At 50.7% G+C, this 19,562-nt stretch overlaps 1 protein-coding gene across 1 annotated transcript in view; it reads left to right on the forward strand.

The window, feature by feature from the left end:
* Positions 1 to 2,558: 2,558 nt before the first annotated feature.
* IGF2BP1 (insulin like growth factor 2 mRNA binding protein 1) overlaps positions 2,559 to 19,562 on the forward strand; it is a 42,327-nt gene continuing 25,323 nt past the window's right edge. Inside the window, exons 1-2 of the mRNA XM_025996230.2 lie at positions 2,559 to 3,004; positions 4,198 to 4,258. Coding sequence (XP_025852015.1) covers positions 2,830 to 3,004; positions 4,198 to 4,258 — 236 coding nt within the window. The 5' untranslated portion in view covers positions 2,559 to 2,829. The remainder of the gene's footprint in view (positions 3,005 to 4,197; positions 4,259 to 19,562) is intronic.

Below are 19,562 nucleotides of genomic sequence, written 5' to 3' on the forward strand. Positions count from 1 at the left end.
CCGGGCAACAGACACACATTCTGGCAAGATTTTTTTTTTTTTTTTTTTCCTCCTGGACTCTCAATTTTCCTCTGAATTCTCTTTGCTCTGCAGCTTGTATTAGCTGGTTTTTTCATTTAAAAAAATGTTTACTGAATGCCTACTATGCGACAGACACCGTTTCCAGCTCGTTGGTTTGTGTGAAAATTATGGTCTAAGAGCTGACTAAATATTGAGAGTCAGAAACGGTGGGGAGGGGGTCGCAGGAGGTGTGGGGGGTGGGATCCAGATGTCGCCCACCTTCTTGCAGAGAAAACATTCTTTTTCTACTCAGCAACTAACAGCTCATAGTATTTTCTGTTGCCCCATGCAAAGAAAAAAAAAATCACAAGCCCCCAAATCCAACAAACACGTGGCTGGCTAGAACAAAACGCGGATTTGGAGAGTGGGTTTTGAAGGTGGTGGAGATGGAGAAACCGAGTTGGAAGCCCTCCCCCCACGCCCAAGCCCCGTTTCTTTGCAGCGCGCGGGGAAAACCGGGAGGGGGACAAAGGTGCGGCGTGTGGTCTTTTAACTCCCGACTTTTTGAACGGTATAAAAATCGTCTGGCAGAGGAGCGGTGCGCCCAAGTCGGGAGTCAGCTCCCTGACTCTGCAAACAAAAAAATAATAACAAGGAAAAAAAATCCAAGGCATTCATATCAGTGCAGCCAACACGTGTTGCGGAGTCGGCCCGGGCCGCAGGCGACTGAGACAATGGGGTCGGGGACGGGGAAAGGGAGAGTGACCCCCTTCCTCACCTGCCCTCGCAGCACGCGTGCCCCCGACAGAATTGTTTCTCCCACCCGCACAAGCCAGAGCAAAACCCGAGCTTCCGCCCAGTCCAGGCAGAGTCTGGCATGACTGGGGGTCCACCCCCTCCGCCCCCCGCCCCCGGGCAGGGGAGCTCCGGGGTCCCCGGGCCGCGCTCCCCGCCGCCCCCCGCCCCCCGGCGCCGGCCCAGCCCCCTCCCCTGGAAACTCGCTGCCCTCGCCCGCCACTCGGCCCGGGATCCTGGTTGCGCGTGGACCGCGCGTCCCGCTCTCCGCCGCCTCTCCTGGACTCCGAAACGCGCGGCGGGCGGCCCCCTCCCCCACCGCCGAGACGGGGTGCGCCCGCCCACGTGTCGCCCCTTGCCCAGTCGGGTCCGTCCCTCGGGCTCCCGGGGCCGGAGGATCCGGAGCGAGTTGGTCAAAGGCGAGGAAAGGGACCAGGGCGGATCCGCTTCCCCCTCCCCGGGAACGGGCGGGGGAGGGGCCGCCGCCCCCTCCCCGAAGCTCCCGCCCCTCGCTTCCCCGAGCGCCGAGCGGAAATTACCCCCTCCCCCCGCGGGTCTGACCTGGGGACGTGGGCGGGGCCTCGGCGCTCGGCCCCCCGCCCCCGGCCCCTCTCCCGCCTTCCCGCCCGGATCCGAACGCTGCGCCCCAAACAAAGTTCCGAGCCCCGAACCCGGCGCCGCGAGGGCCGTGGTCGCCGGGCTGGGTGGGGCGGGCGGGAGGGGACTCCACCTGTCTGCCCCCGCGCCGGGAGGGAGACGGGGAGCGCTCGGGTCTCCGCCCGGTCACTCCCTCCCGGAGACGTCCCCTCTGCGGTCCGCTCGGGTCTGCTCCCGCTACCACTCCTCTTCCTCCCCTTCTCCCCTCCCTCTCTCCTGGGGTCAGCGTGGGCCGGAGCCGCGCGTCCCCCCAGGACCCCGGGACGGTGTCGTTCGGCAGCCGAGCCCCGGGGGCGAGCCACCCGCCCTTCTCCCGTGGGAACCCCGAGACGCGGTTCCCTGCGGAGCCCTGCTTCCCGGCCGCGGTCCCCCGTGTTCCCAGCTTCCCGGTCCCGCGCCCGCAGGCTCCTTCGGTGCCGGATTCCCGGAGGCAGGGGAGTCTCCCGGGGCCGGGGCGGGCGAGGCCGAGACCCCTCACTTAAGAATCAGGGGAAGAGCGCCTTTCTTTAAAAATCACCGGCTTGCGCGACCCCCGCCTGGAGACCCCAGAGTCCTCGGCTTCTCTTTGTCTATCTCGGCCGTTCCCCGCCTGTCAGTCGCTAGCAGTTAACCGGGGTAGGGTGGGGAGACTCTCGCCCCCCACCCCCGCCCCGACCCCCACACGAATAAAAAATAACCGCACACTTCACCCATAAAGAGGTGGGAGATTCTGGGCCCGACCACCCTCCCCCAGCCGGGCCCGGGGTAGGGGGATGGGTGGGGGCGGGGCGCCTCCCTAGGGGCCAGATTCTTGCCAAGGGGGAGGGGGCAATTAGAGCTTCGGGAACGCAGCCCCCACCGCCCAGTTCCCCGCCCGGGGGGGGGGAGTTGGGTGCCCCCTCCCTCCCCACCCGGGGCTGCAGATCGGTGGGCTGGGCCGGGCCGGAGGGCCGGTGGGCCCAGAGGCGTCGGGGGTCTTCCCGAGCTGGGTGGGTGGGGGCTTTCACCACGTGGCTTCGCCTTTTTTTTTTTTTTTTTTCCGCTCCATTTTTTTTCAAGTCGATTTTATTTAGAGGCGGCGCCAGGGCGGCCGCGGAGAAACGTGACACACCAGCCCGCTCGGAGGGGTTTCGGACAGAAGGGAAGGAGCAGCGCCGCGTCGTCCGCCTCCCAGCGCGCCGCGGGCACTTCTCCCGGGCCTCCCCGAACTCTCCCGCGACCTCTGCGCGCCCTCAGGCCGCCCTCCGCGCCGCGGGCCCGGACAACTTCGGGGGTGGGGTGCAAAGAAAGTTTGCGGCTGCCGCCGCCGGCCTCCCGCCTCTCGGCCTAGGAGGCTCGCCGCCCGCGCCCGCCCGCTCGGCCTTGCCAGGGGACCGCGTCCCGCCCGACACCGCCACCATGAACAAGCTGTACATCGGCAACCTCAACGAGAGCGTGACCCCCGCGGACTTGGAGAAAGTGTTTGCGGAGCACAAGATCTCCTACAGCGGCCAGTTCTTGGTCAAATCCGGCTATGCCTTCGTGGACTGCCCCGACGAGCACTGGGCGATGAAGGCCATCGAAACTTTCTCCGGTAAGAGTGCGCCCACCTCCCCGCAGAAGCCAGCACGACGCCCCCGGCCCCCCCCCCGCCCGCCAACTCCTCTCTGTCCCCGGCCTGCGCCGCTTGGCCTCACCATCGACCCTCCGCCCGCCTCTTTCGACGCCCCCCGCGTCCCCCCGCGCGCCCCCCGCGCGGGAATAGCCGGGACCCCGTCCCCCTCCTCCCAGCCCGGGAGGCCGGAGGCTTTGGGAAGGCCGCCCCTGCCCCCCACCGACGGGGCGGGGGCCCCACGGGCTGCGGTCGCGGGGGTTCCCACCCGGGCGGCCCGGGTCTGGGGCGCTGCTCCCGCGTCCACCCCCGCGCACCCGAGCCGGACCCCTCCCCCCGCCCCCGCCCCCGCCCCCCGCGCGAACACCACCCCCACCCCACCCCAGCTCCCTCTCCTCGGCCCTAGGCCTCTCCGGGCGGGGAAGGGGTCCCCGCGCCGTCCCCGAGCTCCCCGGTTCCCAGGGGGACGGCAGCCTTCGGGCGGGACCGGAGAGGAAGGGGGGTCCCGCCTCCCGCCCTGGGCCTGGGCTTGAGCCATTTTGATTTGAAAGTGGGGCGTGAGCGGGGTGGCGCGGCGGCGGCGGCGGCGGGTCGCCATGCTGCTTCCCGAGACGCCCAGGCTGGGCCGAGAGGCGCGCGCCGCGGCCGCCGCGGACCCTCCCCGCGGGGCCCCGCTGCGCTCCCCCAGGGCCTCGGCCCGCCACCGGCCCCGACAGGTGAGCGCCTCGCCGCCCGGAGCCCTTCCCTGCGGCCGCACGGGAAACTAAAGTTTCGTGCTGCACCCCTCCCCCGCAACACACTTTGGAGCGCCGAGGAGCCCTTTCTCCCCCCGGCCCCTGCGCCCCACCTCCGGGGGCCGGGAGGCAGCCCGCCCCCACCCACGCCCCGGTCGCCCCCCGCTTCCCAGGTGGGGCGCCCGCAGCCCTCCACGACCCAAGTGACCTCGGCGAGAGAACAGAGCAGAACGAAAATTAACAAAACACAATAACGAATTTATAGATTTCCACCATTCCCAGCGCGGCCGTTTCGCGTCCGGCCACGGAACCCACTGCCTGGATTCCTAGGCAGATCTCTGATCACAGTAACTCCTGAATTACCCTCTTTATCCTTTTCCCACCCCACACCCCTGTTCAAGATCTTATATTGTCTTTTTTTTTTTTTTTTTTAATCTTTAGGGAAAGTCGAATTGCAAGGGAAACGCCTAGAGATTGAACACTCGGTCCCCAAAAAACAAAGGTAGGAAAGGGCTCTTCGACGAGGAAGGGAGGCAACCTGGGGGCGCTTAGAGGTTGTGTTAAGGGGTCCATAGTGTCTCCAGTGGAAGAAACCCATTACTGGCCTTCCCACCCCCAACTCCGGATGTTGGGGGCAGGGAGGGAAGATTGGCTAAGATCTTGTAATGGGTGGTTTACAGCTTGTAAAAAATAAGCTGGGGTTGGGGTGGGCTGAGAGATGGTATTTGGAGAAGTAAAAGGGAAAAAAAATCAATAGAAAAACCTTGTGGAGTTTGTTCAAGGTGTGTGGGGCCATTTTTGTCGGAAGCTAAAAATCTTTGAAGAGTTGCAACTCGACATTTCTGCAACTTCTAGCAGGCCTCCTTTTTTCTCTTTTCCCCAACCCGTCCTTTAGCATAATTCTTAAGTGGATGGGGGGGGGGGTCCCTTTGACTTCCTAGGGGAAGTGAAATGAATTCCTGCCCCCAAAAGAATTCCCTTATGGTTGTGTTAGATGTGTATTTCTGCAACAGGCAAGGGCATTTTTTTTCCAGACCCCTAGCCCTAGTCCTTCACATCACACGCCCTCCCCTCCCAACTGGATTTTGCAAAGAATATGCTTTGGCTGTGCGATCCTTTCCGAGCCCCCCTACCCCCACTCCTTCAGTCCATTGTTATAAGGGGACCATCTGGGGTGAGAGCTTTGTGTTCAGGCTGTGAGCTGGGGCTCTTTGGAGGGTCTAGAACTCCCTGGATGAATTGTGAGAGAGAGGGAGAATGAGTGAGACAGAGTGAGTGTGTGTATGTGTCCCAATACCTTCCTACTCATTTAAGCAAAGTGGGGTATCTCTATCATGGTATCCCTAAATCTGGTTCATGGTGGCTTTCAGATCTTTCATTGAACTCTGGCTGGGAAGTATAGGGGCAGAGTTTCTGCTTTCTCAAATCTGACTTTAAACATGTTGACAGTGAAGAGTTTTCCCTCCTGTTGCTGCCCCCAGGAAATCTTTGATCCTCCCGTTCTCTCCCCCATCCCCTCCCTAGGTGTGTTCTCCCTCTCATTTCAACTAGAAACTTGCTGCGTTTAGAATAATCCTGGCTTTTTCTGGGTGGGAAAGTGGAGGTGGGTGGCAGTTTTTTGGGTTTTGTTTGTTTTTTTTTGAGCCTGTGAAGTTTAACTGTAAAGTATAAGTGAGATAAAAATCGGTCCAGTAGGTTTAGCTTGAGATATTTTAAGTAACTTGGAACTGTTGTATCTATAGATGATCAATATGGCTTGTAACTATGTTTATAGAGCCTGTGATTTAACCTTAAATGCTTCAAATACTCTTATTGGAAAGGCAATTAGAGTTAGTAGTAAAGAGGCAATAAAATCGGAAGGAAGAGAAAAAGTCTTATTTATTATTTTGAAACATTTCCTGGAGATGGGAATGAGAGAAACATACTGACACCAGTGGATTTATTGAGAAGACTGGATATTTGAGCTAAAAGCTGAGCGTTTGAAATATGTTGATGAGAAATGTCCAGAATAACTGGAATTCTGACGTGGGATTTTTTTTTCCCCTTTTGCTCTTCTGGATGGTTTAAATTTTAAAGGGAATGAAGTGAAAGCAAGAGAAATTGCAAAATGTGATGAAATGGGACCCCAAACATTTATATTTTAATTTCCATGGTGCTCTGTATTTATGGATCTTTTCCCCCTAAGCCATCTGCTTGCTTTCAAGCCATTTTTAGGCTCCTTCTTGTTCCCTCCAAAATGCATGACATAGGACGCTTTTGAGGAAGGGGTGGGATTTGTAAGAGTGGGTACAAAATCTTCCTTTCCACATCCATATTAAATTCCATCTTTTGTATGTTCTCTCTCCTGCCCTGAAATAATTTTTTGAGCACACTGAGTTAGTTGTGTGTGTGTGTGTGTGTGTGTGTGTGTGTGTGTTTGTGGGGTGGTTGAGAAGGCACTTCATTTTTCTAGAATGAATCAATTTTTGAAGTTTGAGGATTTTAAAAAAAGAGTTTGTTTTCATGAAGTCAGTTTGCTCTATCATTTTGTGTTCTTTGAAGGAAGCATTTTGTGGTATGTGTTCTTAGTCTGTCTGAAAACTTTTTTAGTTGGTCTGTTCCTGGCTTTTTCAATCTCATGGATATATAGACCAGGAACTAGTTAATTAACTATGACTAATATTTTAAGGAACATGAACAACTGTATTTTATATATGTGTGTGTGTGTATATTTATATATACGTTTTCACTGTTTGAAAAAATAGAAGCAACTTTTGGATACACTCAGTTTCAAATGAGTTATGACTTTAAACATTTCTAAGAGATTCATAAAAATCTAATAACCTAAGTGTTCCTGTTTTTTGTTTGTTTTTGAGAGGGGAATTAAACAAAAGGTAATAAGCAGTTACTACCTTAGCATCCTCTAATTTTGAACTATTAATTCATTTTGTTCTAACTTTGTATCTGTTTGATATAGTTTGTACTTTAAAAGAACCCAAAAGACTGAGCACATGCCTTGAAACTGAGAACATTAATTTGATATTTTAAATGGATGATATTAAATTTCTCCCACCTTCCCAAACTCTCTTAGACAATGTTGGAATTTTGGCCAACAGTTTTATCTTTTGGTTGAGAATTTGTATATAATATTTACTGTCAAATATTAGGACACAGGGAAAAGCCAAAAGCAGTTTGAAAACAATTGTGGAAAGGATTTGTATGTGTTTTATTTTGAGAGATGGAAGAGTAGTTAAGGTGGGGGGGGGGGTTCCATTTTAGACTTGTTTATTTTGGGAAATGACTTGCTTTTTAAAGGAATTGAACTTTTGTTTCATTTGCCACTGTGCATGCCTTTTTCTAGAGGAATGTGACCTAAAGATAGCATACATACTGTCAAGTGTCACAAAATAAAAGGTGTTAAGAAAAAAATGCAAGAGATGTACTGCATTTCTCTGCATGAAATGTGTTCGACTTAAATGATTTTCTTAGGCAGGTTAATGGTGGTTCTTTCTCTAAGCTGACTAAAAATGAGGTGGGCTGAAAACTTTCCCTTAATTTTCCAAGTATTTAAAAACAAAAACCAAAACCAGAAATTGGTGTCAGAACCATAGAAGTGCAAGAACTCTCAGAAAAAACTTAAACTTTATTCTGATTTTACAGTTTAATTTCCTAAAGTTAGCAGCTTTGAAAATCTGTGTGATGGGATGTCTTGTATGAGGCAAAAATATTTTTAATTTTAAATGATTTGCTCTGAAGCAATTGGATCACTAAATGTTTTTAAAACAAACAAAAAGATGTTGCTTTCAGAAATGGATTTGTCTTTAATGAAATTTGTTCTTAGGGGCTGAAAATGAACTATAAAGAGGGGGTTAAGAAGCAAGGGAATGTCTAAAAAAAAACAAAGGAGTAAAAAAGTGGAGTGGGAGGATTTTCAGGCACTTTACTGGTTGTAGTTGATAGATCTGACCTGTATTTAACTAGTAAGCTTAAAGTAGAAACAGTTTATGACATTTTTAGTAAAAGTTTTTCTTATTAGGTTTTTTTTTTTTTGCTTTTAAATAAACTTAACAATGGTTGCTTCTTAAATTTTTCAGCCCTGTTTGGAGGGAAGGTGGAAATTCGCTCACATTTTAATTCCTACCTAGAAAGTAAACCTTACAAATTCATAAGTTATGTTTTCTTCACTGGTAGGGAATCCCTTAACTTGTTATCATTTAGTGCACAGTATTTCAAGGTATTTTCCTAAAGGCAGTGTATTTGTCCACTGGGAGAGTGGTAGGTTTCTAGAATGCTTTATTTTCTGACCCAAAGTAGAAAGATGAAATTTTATTCTAATGCTTTCTCAGATGGAGAACTTTGGAGGAAAGGCTGGGAAGAATTGTAATTCCCATTACTAATTTATTCAAAGTATAGTTAACTGTTCCAAATGTAAAGTTTTAATGGCACAGCTTTTGGTGGAAGAAGAGGAAAACATTCTTATAATTATGTTTCAGAGATGAAATACATGACATTAGCAATTGGAAGAATCTTGATTCAAGGGTTCTGAGCTTCTAATCTTTTTAAATTACCTTAATATATGTCATTTGAATCTATTTTATGTGTTTGGGTACTTTTGAAGCTTATTTTTTAGGGTTTATTCTGAACTTCAGTGTGTAACAGTTGACAAAGATACCATTGAGATAGGCTAGTGAGTATACAATTTTAAAAAATCAGAAAAAAAATTTTCAGATTTGGTTTAGTTGAATGAAAAGGGGGGAAAGGAAGCCCAGCAAGTGCTGTGTGATATTTGGAGTTTTTTTTTTTTTTTTCTTTCTGAAGGTGGACATTGGTTGACATTGGTTATATCTCTGGTTTTTGTATGGGGGATGGTGGTAGTGGTATCATTAGAATAAATGTATGAACCAAAGGCGTTTGAAGAACATTTTGCCAGCTGTTAGGATTTGAATTCCCTCTTGTTCGCTCCCCATCCTCTTAAAAGATTCTTAAAATGTGGCTAATGCCTTCCAGAAAGTGCAGCTTAGAATTTGGGATGGGAGTGTTAGGGAGGAAAAAAGAGGAGGAAAAAAATTAGCAGGGGAGACTGGAGAAATCAGACGAGTTAGTCCTGGGTTGGAAATTCCAGACGGGGGAAAAAAAGAGAGAGAGATGGGGGTTGGGGGGTGGAGTTCCCGCTTCCCTTTAAAAGAGAAGCGGCTGGAGGCGCCCAGCGACCCACGGGAGAAGGGGTCGCACACGGCAGCTTTAAAAGACGGGTGGGGACTGGGCGCAGGGCACGGCTCCTGCTGCTGTCGGAGTTGCCTGCCTTCCCTTCCCCTTTTCAAAAAGCAGAGAAAGTCGCGGAGGCGCTGTAGGCGCTTCCTGGAGAGCCCGCGGCGGCCCCGCTGCCCTGACCCTTCCCAGCCCGCAGCTGCTCCGGGCGGCCCCCCAATCTCTGCCCGCTCCACGCCCCCGCGCCCCCCGCAGCCAGGGGTTCCCGGCAGGGCTGCCTTCCCCCGGGGTCCCCGAGAACCCCCGGCCGCGGCGCGCCCGCAGACAGCTTCGCCCCGGTCCCGGTCGCCCCAGATCCCCAGCCTCGCCCACGTGGAGCGCTCCCCGGTTGCTGGCACAGCCCTTCCGAGCACCCCGCCTGTCTGCAGACCTTTCCATTCAAAGGCCAAGGCGAGTGGAGAGGGTGGGAGAGAGAGGGGTAAGGAAAAAAGAGGGTGGGAGGTGGAGAGAAAATGGAGGTGCATGTAGTGGTTGCCCTCTCCCAGGAGCTGAGGCCCCTCCTTTGGCAACAGGGCACAGAGCTGGAAGAGTTAACAGGGTCCAGTAATCTTTAGAAAATTGCCTGCCTCCATGTCCCAAAGGCTGATTGGAATAATAACAAAGGAACAGTTACCAGAGGTTCTAGGGTGGGTTTTATTCGTGTTGTAAAAGAGAGACAACAGGTCCTCCAGGGGGGCCACTGACTGGGCTTGCAAGAGTTTTCTGGGGTCCCAGCCAGTGTCTGACTCCATGTTAATGTCAGGTTTGCACACCATTTCCACCTGTGCTGAGCACATTTCCTCTCCTCCCCCACACCTTTTAAAATGCCTGTCAAAACAAAAGCAAGGAAAGGTCTCAAAAAACAGGCACTCAGAGCACATGCCCCTTTGGTTACTGATAGAAAGTTCGATTTGGCTAGAAAAAGATCATACTGGGGGAGCGTCTGTGATAACATACCACTGCAAGGAAGAGAGTGCCAGCAGAAGATGTTCAGTCCCAAGTTTGCTAACTCCATTCCAATAGAAGAGCTTGAATGTTCCCTCAGATTTTGTTCAGAGTGGGGGCTCTGCTTTTCTAGTGAGTAGGAGGGGTCATCCTAGTATGGAACAAGCAGAGCCAGCTTCGTAAGACCTCCTGTTTGCAGCTAGTAGGTTTGCAATAAATAGTTGAATGAAGGCACAACAGGCTTTTCTTTTTTTTAAGATTTTATTTATTTATGAGGGACAGAGAGAGAGGCAGAGCAAGAAGCAGGCTCCATGCAGGGAGCCTGACGGTGGGAATCGATCCCCGGTCTCCAGGATCACACCCTGGGCTGAAGGCGGTGCTAAACCGCTGAGCCACCTGGGCTGCCCAGGCTTTTTTTTTTTTTTTTTTTTTAAGATTTTTATTTATTCATGAGAGACACAGAGGCAGAGACACAGGCAGAGGGAGAAGCAGGCTCCATGCAGGGAGCCGGATGTGGGATTCAATCCTGGGTCTCCAGGATCATGCCCTGGGCTGAAGGTGGTGCTAAACCGTTGAGCCACCTGGTCAACCCCGGCATAACAGGCTTTAACCCTAAACACAGACCACTGAAATAGTGTGTGTTGATTGTGGGCAAATCATAGGAGAAAAGTAGGTCTGGCCCTCATCATTTTAATACAGTTGGAGAACACCTGATTGCAAAACACGGAAATATAACTTCACAGAACACATGTCACCAGCCACCAGAAATGTAGTCCTATCACAGAAGTCCAGTCTTCCAGGATTTGATGTTCTGGTTGTAGGGAAGAGAGCAGAGTATGGCAAACCATTAGTGGTAACCTGGTTTTGAATTAAATACAGAGCAAACAGCTGGATAATAAGAAATTTGGCTGGTATGTCAAGGTGTTTGCAAGATGCCTAAGGACAAGTTTGATTATTAGACAAGTGGCATTTTGGTGGCCAAAGGCATATAAGGACCTGTCAGAAGGGGTGGATGTGAATTTTGGTCATATTTGGGAGAAGGGTGTGGAGATCTCTGAGTGGAGACAGAAGTGGAGGATCTCTTTCCTATACCGGGTCTGTCTGGTGGGATTCTAGTCAGCCATCTCAATATTTCAGTAGGAAAAGAGGGTGAAGGAAAACTTCAGTTTTTATTCATTTTGAGTAAGTTCCAGTTGAAAAATTGGTTCTTCATCCAGATGTTTTGACCACTTGAAATGGAAAATGTTAAGTGTGAGTGAAATTTGATTGGATAGTCAGTTGATTGGATGCAGTTAGAAATGGATGCAGAGGAGAAATCAGGATTCAGGAAAAAATGGTGTAAAGGTTGTTTGTGGGGTCTGAGCACTTTGGCAGCAGGAGCTGGGTGGACAGGAATCATTCTGACCTTTTGAGGCTCAAGGAGGGAGGAAGCTCTATTATGTCAGGGTCTCCCGACTTACCCTAGGTGCCTCCTTCCACCCTCTTAGAGGACTATGGAGGAAAGGTCTCCCAGGAGAGAGAGCTCAGGGTTTAAAAGCAAGAGCTTTGGAGTCAGGCAATGACCGAAACTGCAGAAGTTAATCTTCTTAAGCCTTGATTTCTGTAACTGTGAACTCCTGTTATTACACATTAACTATTATTATTGCTATTATTTGTTTTAGATACGACCTCTCTGCCTCCTGTCTTTGTACTGGGGCAGCTTGGGGCATAATCTAAGGCCATGGGTACGGTGTTTTAAGGATTCTTCTGTGACTCTGACATGTATTTTTTGTGGAAAAATGATGGATAGGCATACTGAAGTGGATTTATGTGTAGGCTGCTTTAATGACCTGTATGCTGAAAGGAAAAGCCACTTTTTGGGAGAGGGAGATGAAGCTCACCAGGGCAATCTCCCCAGAGCCCTTGGGTTATGGACTCCATCCTGTCAGACAAAAAACTTGAAGAAAACGCATAAGCGTGGTAGAGAATGTTCCTCAAGGGAGTGGGCCATATATTCTGTTGCTTATGCCCTGAACCCAGGCCAGATGAAACTTCACACTTAGGGGCTACTGTAAAAGGTAGGGTAGGGACACTGGGGAAAGAGGAACCACCTTAATTCTGCAGATGAGGTAAGTGTTATAAGAATTCAGAATGAGGGATGCCTGAATTGGTTTAGTGGTTGAGCATCTGCCTTCTGCTCACATCGTGATCCCAGCGTCCTGAGATCGAGTCCTGCATTAGGCTCCCTGCGGGGAGTCTGCTTCTCCTTCTGCCTGTGTCTCTGCCTCTTTCTCTGTGTCTCTCATAAATAAATAAAATCTTTTAAAAAATAAAAAAATAATAAGTTCAGGATGAAGGGGACTCTTGAGTCCTTGGGGGTCTGAGGAAGGAAGAAATGAGAGCAGCTTCCCCCACCTGGTGGGAGATGGGATGTTTGCCTTGACGTTCAGCTCTTGGTAAGCTAACAAAGTAGCCTTTCAGAAGTTGGGGATCCCTGGATGCCCAGGAAGTGCCTACACAAATTGTTTCCCTTCCTGTGCCCTTGTAGAGGGCAAAGCCTCAGTGGCCTCCCTTTCCCTTGTCCCCCAGACTAGAGAGAGAACCCACCTTGACGTACGCTTCCTCTTCAGCCCTCCCCGCTCAAAGGGTGCACACACACCCACTCAAACAGACCTCTTGCCCCTTTCGAAATTTCAGTCTAGGGACTAAGGATTGAATCTCCTCTTAGTGGGGCGGGAAGAGGAAGGGCTTCCAATCCGGATGTGGCTTTTGGCCATTTAACAGGCTTGTGACTTTAATCAGTTACTATAAAGGGTTTTACAATTAGTTTATGTGGAATGATGTGTGTTGCCTCTTTTCTGGAGTGGTGTCTGGGATTGCTAGGGGCTCCTTAACTTCCCATGAGGTACTCTGAAGATGAAGAGGACAAAATGAGGGGAGACAGGAACTCAAGTGGGGGCTGGCGGGGTGGAGTAAACTTGGTGAGGATGTCTGTTCGGAGCTAGAAATATTTATTCTGCTTCCTCCTCCAGGTCTCTAAGTTGTTTGGGAGGAGAAGTCCAACTATAATAGAGCAGTTGCTTTGGCAGGATTTGGAGACAGAACCCGAAATTAAAGAGTAGAGATGATCCTTCGCAGACCAGACTGTTGGTGGCTACAGCCAGTGTGTTCTGAGCAGAGACTAGACAGGGAATGTGGGCTTGGGGAGGCAGCAGCATTCGGAAGAATATTCTCTTGACTCCTTATGTCGAGTGTCCATACCAGCAACTTTATTGAATGTTAAGAGAAGGGAAAATCTAGCTGACTATAGTCATTTTATTTAGAGGGTTTTCCTGCTTGTGGTTATTACCATTTGATTCAAAGCTGCTGCTCCTGGCTTTTTAGATTGAATAAGGTAGAGTGATAACCTGTTCAGAATCAGCTGGGGCAGACAGGTGGAATATGATGATCTTCATAAACATACTATGTCTCTATGAGATATATTTTTTTTCACTTTCCTACTCTTGCCCCTTACTATCTTGAATGAGTAGTTTGCTAAATTTAAACTAACTAGAGGAAGAATGGAGCCTGTCTAGGCCCAGGCTCATTTGCTCTTTTTAAAACATCCCATGGTCAGCAACTTTAGCCAGGGTATCTGGGGGGGGGGGGGGTGGGGGTGGGGGGGCACTTTGCCACTCAATCATTAGCAAATTTTGAAGGGGGGGTGGAGAGATGTTAAAGATACATATTTACAGCCAAATCCCACATAAGGAAATAGTTAACAAGATGTACAGACTGGTGAGATAGCTAGCATTTTGCTGTGAAGTTTGGTACCTCTCATGGTGTATTCGTTCATTCATGCACCCGTATGTTCACTCATTTTATATATTCAGAGTCTACTATTGTGTGCCATGCCCTCTGCCAGGTTTTAGAAATACAATGTAGAACAAGTGAAAGACCAGTCTTAAGAGTGAAGATGGAAGGAAATACAACTTATCAGTTCATTTTTCTCCAGGAGCTTTTATTTTATTTTTTTTTAAGATTTTACTTATTCATGAGAGAGACAGAGAGAGGCAGAGACAAAGGGAGAGGGAGAAGCAGGCTCCATGCAGGGAGCCCGATGTGGGACTTGATCCTGGAACTCCAGGATCATGCCCTGAGCCGAAGGTAGGCGCTAAAACACTGAGCCACCTACACATCCCTCTCCAGGAGCTTTTATATTTAAACTTTTTCCTTAGTATTTTAAGAGAATTTTAAACTAAAAAAATTTTGAAATTAAAGTTTGAGAGAGCGAGTGAGCAAGACAGAGCATGAGCAGGGGGGAGGGGCAGAGAGAGAAGCAGACTTCCTGCTGAGTAGGGAGCCTGACTGTGTGGGGCTTGATCCGAGGACGCTAGGACCACGAATCTAGCCAAAGGCAGAAGCTTAACCAACTGAGCCACCCAGGTGCCCCAATTTAAAAAAAAAAAACAAACCTTTAAATTAAAAATAACTTATCTATTTATTTATACGATTTTATTTTTAAGTAATCTCTACACCCAATGGGGCCTCACAATTACAACCCCCAAGGTTGTAATAATTGAGTGCTCTACCAACTGAGTCAGCCGGGCACCCCTAAATTAAAAATAATTTGAAGGCACCTGGGGACGCCTGGGTGGCTCAGCGGTTAAGCGTCTGCCTTAGGCTTGGGTCGTGATCCTGGAATTCTGGGATCGAGTCCCACATCGGGCTCCCTGCGTGGAGCCTGCTTCTTCCTCTGCCTGTGTCTCTGCCTCTCTCTCTCTCTCTCTCTCTGTGTCTCTTATGAATAAATAAATAAAATCTAAAATTTTTAAGGGGCACCTGGGTGGCTCAGTTGATTGAGTGAGCATCTGCCTTTGGCTTGGGTTATGGTCCCTGGGGTCCTAGGATCAAGCCCCTGGGTCCTCCCTGCTCAGTGGGGAGCCTGCTTCTCCCTCTCTCTGCCCTTCCGTTTCGCCCACTCTCCACGTGTGTGCAAGTACTCGCTTGCTCTATTGTGCTTTCTCTCAAATATTTTTAAAAAATATTTTGCTTATTCATTCATGAGAAACAGCGAGAGAGGCAGAGACATAGGCAGAGGGAGAAGCAGGCTCCCCGCAAGGAGCCCAATGTGGAATTTGATTCCAGAATCCCGGGATCATGCCCCAAGCCTAAGGCAGACACTAAACTGTTGAGCCACCCAGGCGTTCCTCTCAAGTATTTTTAAAGATTTTAATTTATTTATGAAAGAGAGGGAGAGGGAGAAGCAGACCCCCACCGAGCATGGAGCCTGATGTGGGGGCTCTGTTCCACGAACCCCAGGATCATGACCAGAGCTGAAGGCAGCTGCACAAATGACAGAGCCACCCAGGCGTTGCTAAAATCTTAAAAAATATATTTTAAGTATTTTAAAATAATTAAATACCTTTTAAATAATCTTATGTGATGAAGCATATATAATATGACATTTACTATCTGACCATTTTTAATCGCACAGCTTAGTGGTATCAAGAACACACTGTTGGAAAAAAAAAAAAAAAAAAAAAGAACACACTGTTGGGCAGCCATCGCCTGCATTCATCTCTAGAACTCTTTTCATCCTGCAGGACCAAAACCATACCCAGTAAACAGTAACTCTCCATTCCACCCTCCCTGTAGTGGTATTTAAACCATGGCCAGTTTTGCTTTTTCCTACAGAGTGGCACTGCTTTGTCCTACATAAAACGGGTGTCTTTGCCTGACCCCTCTCTTGGTATTAATACTAATTATTGGGGTTTTTTTTTTAGCACCTTTGGGTCTTTTTCAGAGTGGGTAAGAGACAAGGATTGAGAGAGGGAACTGCATAAGAGGTACAAGATAAAAATCTCTGGCCTCCAGCATTTTCACTTTAGATCCAGGAAAAGCTGTGGGACAGAAGAGGCCAAGAGACTATGTATTAAAATGGGAGGCACACATTCTGAGCGACTAAAATAGAGGAGGGAGGCTTTGAGTGAGCCAAGCTGTGTTTTGGAGGATAGGCAGACAAAATAGGGGTGGATTAAGGAGAGCATTATGGATTGACAGGGAGATGATGATGGGAAGACAATTGATCTAGAAGAAAGGGATAGCATTGTTGTACAGAGGCCCTCCGGCAGGTAGGGCATATGTCCTTGTTTAATTCCCTTATTGAGCATCTTTGCTCCAGAGCTCTGTTCAAGGTGATCCAGATCAAAAGATGAGCTCCTTCTACAATTAGAGGGAGTGTTTATGGACTATCTCGTCACATTTAAGCAGTGGGACTTTCACTGGATCCTCATAAAGAACTCTTGCAGGTGTCTTCCCTTCTACAGAAGAAGAGGCTGAAGCTCTTGAGTGGTTAAAGTAACTTAGCCAGGGTCTATACTTTGAACAGGTAGTAGTGCTGGGATTCAAACCCAAGTCTTTCTACCTCTAAAGCTGAGCTCTCTTAGAAGGGAGGGACAGGTGATCCTCTACCATTCAAAGAAACTGAATCTTACCTTGAGCTTTTCTGGGGGTAGAGCATAAGGCTAGCAAATAAAAACACGCCCAACATGGATTTCTCCCTGTTCTGAAACTCTTCTTCCCCAGGTGTTTTATTTTTATTTTTTATTTTTTATTTTTTCCCCAGGTGTTTTATACCTGCATTGCATTTTATTTTCCTCTCACTGTTGGGATTTTCAGGCAATCTTAAAACAAAACGAAACAAATCAAACCTGAGAAAAGTCACCTCTCGTCTGGGCAGCTAAGATGGGAAAGGGGATTCTGCTTTTAGAATGAAAAAGACCCACAGAGAGCTGAGTGAAGTGGAGAAGGACTTCAGTGGGGTTAAACTTCAGGTATCCATCTCAGCCTGCCATTTCCCCAGATGTTGTGGGATCCGGGGTCTCTATCTTTTTTTTTTTTTTTTTTTTTTTAAAGATCTTATTTGTTCATGCAGAGACACAGGCAGAGGGAGAAGCAGGCTCCATACGGGAGCCAGAGGCCGACATGGGACTCGATTCCGGGGTTGCCAGGATCAGGCCCTGTGCCTAAGGTGGCGCTAAACCGCTGAGCCACCCAGGCTTACCCCGGGGTCTCTATCCTTTCTGGTTTCTCATTTCCTCACCTGCAACTTCCCCATCTCCAGAAAACCCGTGAAATAAGCTAGGTATTTTGAGTTAGAAGGGGCTTCATCCTCTGGCATTCTGGTAGGCTTCAGGGCTGGAGCCTTTGGCTGGTTTTCCCCTCCTCACTACTCTTTGTTTGGGTTCAACCCCAGGGAAAATGGGAGGCTGGGGGGAAGGGCAGGGATTGAGATACTTCTCTTCCCCTCCCCCTCCTCCTAGCAGAAAGGGACAAAGAGTTCACCTTGGTTACAAGCCTACAGAATCATAATTCATAGCTTATGTATGTTTTTGAGGAGCAAGAAGTCAGGCACCTTGTTTCTGCTGATGAGGAGGAGCAGGGACGCTTCCTGGCTAGTGTCATCTTGGGTTAGTCACTTAACCTCTCTGAGCCTGTTTGGAACTGCAGAATGGAAATACTCTCATTCGTCTGTGGGGGTTCAGAGGCTCAAATCAACCTCTAGTCACTGTTCTAGTACATAGGAGGTGTGGTGCAAAGGAGGACCTGGTAAACTCTAAAGTACCGTGCAAATGTGAGTTAATAAAATTATCATTAAATGATGACGCCCCAAGAGGGCAGACAAAGAAGGTCCTTCTCACCCCCAGACAAATGCCCTACTCCGTGTGGGAGGGGAGGACTCTGGGATTGCAACTTTTCCGACGGGGCTCCCAGGACTCCCGGGGTTAGAGGGTCTTTTTTCCTCCAGGCCGGGAAGGCCCCCTCGGTCGGTGCCTCTGGCCCAGCCCAGCCCACTCCCGAGCCTCGGTTCCAGCCTTCTCAGTGGGAGGCCTCCCGCCCGGTGCTGCCTCCTCCTGCAGCCCGGCCGAGGTCTCTAAGGAATGCCGCCTCCCGGGCCATTCTGTCCCCTCCAGCTTTTGCGGCCTCACTTCCAGCCCTCTCCCGGCCCCCTACCCCCAACCGGTTCCCACTTAAATGCTTGCAGGCCTGTTTGCAGGCGGGAAGCCCCCTCCCCCACAGGACCACCTCAGTCACAGCCCTGACCACAGGGAGGTCGGGTCTGGATTTACTAAAGGACCCCGGAGGGGGAGCCTGCCCCTCGCTGGCTGCCTGGCTCGCTCATGGGGTCGGGTTTCGGCCGGTGGCTCTGGAGTGAGAGAGACAAAGGGCAAAGTCCTGTCCCCACCCCCACCCGGCAGCCCCGGGGGCGCTGGGCCCCTCCCCGCCCCCCATCCCCCCATCCCCCCGGGCCCTGCTGAGGAGCCGAGGGCCCCCTGGGCCGCGCGGGACCGGCTCCCGAGCCAGTCGGGGTCCGAGGGGGTTCTGGCCGCAGAATCTTCTAGATTGCCGAGCCTGCAGCCGTGGGGAGGGGGGCGGTGCCCGGGGGGCAGCGCCTGCCCCCTCCCTGAGCAGCCGACGCGGCCCACCCAGCGGCTGGGGTGGGAGGCCGCGTGCTCAGCTTTCCCTGGGCGAGGTGAGGGGCTGGGGGAAGGGGCCGCCCGCGTGGGGCGCAGGCCCGGCGACGCCAGCGCGGCCGCTCAGCTGCTCGGGCCTTCTCAATTGCCCGTTCATGAGGGCTCCCCTCCTCCCCCCAGCTGCTGCCAGCCCTCCCCCACCCTCAGCTGCTGCCGCCCTTCCCAGGCACCTCTTTCTCGGCCGTTGCCCTGTCTGCCCCCGCTCTCGGCGGCAGGAAGGCCCCGCTCGCCACCGGGCTCTCCCGGCGAGTCTGAGACCCTGCTCGCTGCACCATCTTGGAAGGTGTTGGTGCGACTCCTGGGCGCGTCCCTGGGCTGGGGGGAAAGGCCTACCCAAAGGCCATCTACGCCTGCCTCGGGGACGGGTGTCCATGTCCGAGGGGACTTACCTGACAACTACCCCGCCCCGCTGGGGAGAGACCAACACAAGCCCCTGAAGTTCCTGACTCCCAGTTGGTCTTTGCAGGGGGGTGATGGGGGCCTGTAGAGGAGAATTGCCTTGAGGTGGTTAACCTCCAGGAGGGACACAGTGGAGGCTCCTTTCCACTCATGGAATGGTCAATTATTATTTTTCAATATATACTGGGATACGTTCCTATCCTTTCACAGGCAGTGGTGATGATTCCAAGAACTGTGCTAAGTCCCACAGGGTCTTTTTCTCAGTGGGGAATTGAGGTGCTGAAGACTGATTTCTCTTGAGGCTGGTCTAGTTTCCTTATCTTTGCTTCTGAGAGCTCCCACCACAAAACCCTGTCATGAACTGGGCTCTCCAACTTGCGGTTGCCACCCCAGGACAGACTCAGCCTTTCTATTTCTGAGGCATGCCCCATGCTGCTTTCCGCTGAGTGCCAGCTCTGTCCTCACTCAGCCAGGTCTCTGGGTCCCAGGGGGATAGACCATTTGGCTCTTAAGCTTTCTGGAGAGGTGCTGACATCTCCGCTGGGGGATGAGGGTTCAGCCAACGTCTGGTGAGGTTGGGGCAGGAATGGTCTTTCTAGCCCCCCCCACCTTGTGCCTTTTCCTCTCAGATTATATTAGCTTCCACCCCCCCCCCTCCCTCCGGTGAAGAGGCTGGAAACACTTCTCACTGCCAGCCTGAGAAGGTTGGTGAATAGTGTCCACAGCAGTTCATTTCTGATC

Source organism: Vulpes vulpes, chromosome 2 (assembly GCF_048418805.1).
Source record: "Vulpes vulpes isolate BD-2025 chromosome 2, VulVul3, whole genome shotgun sequence".
Taxonomy (NCBI): Eukaryota; Metazoa; Chordata; class Mammalia; order Carnivora; family Canidae; genus Vulpes; species Vulpes vulpes.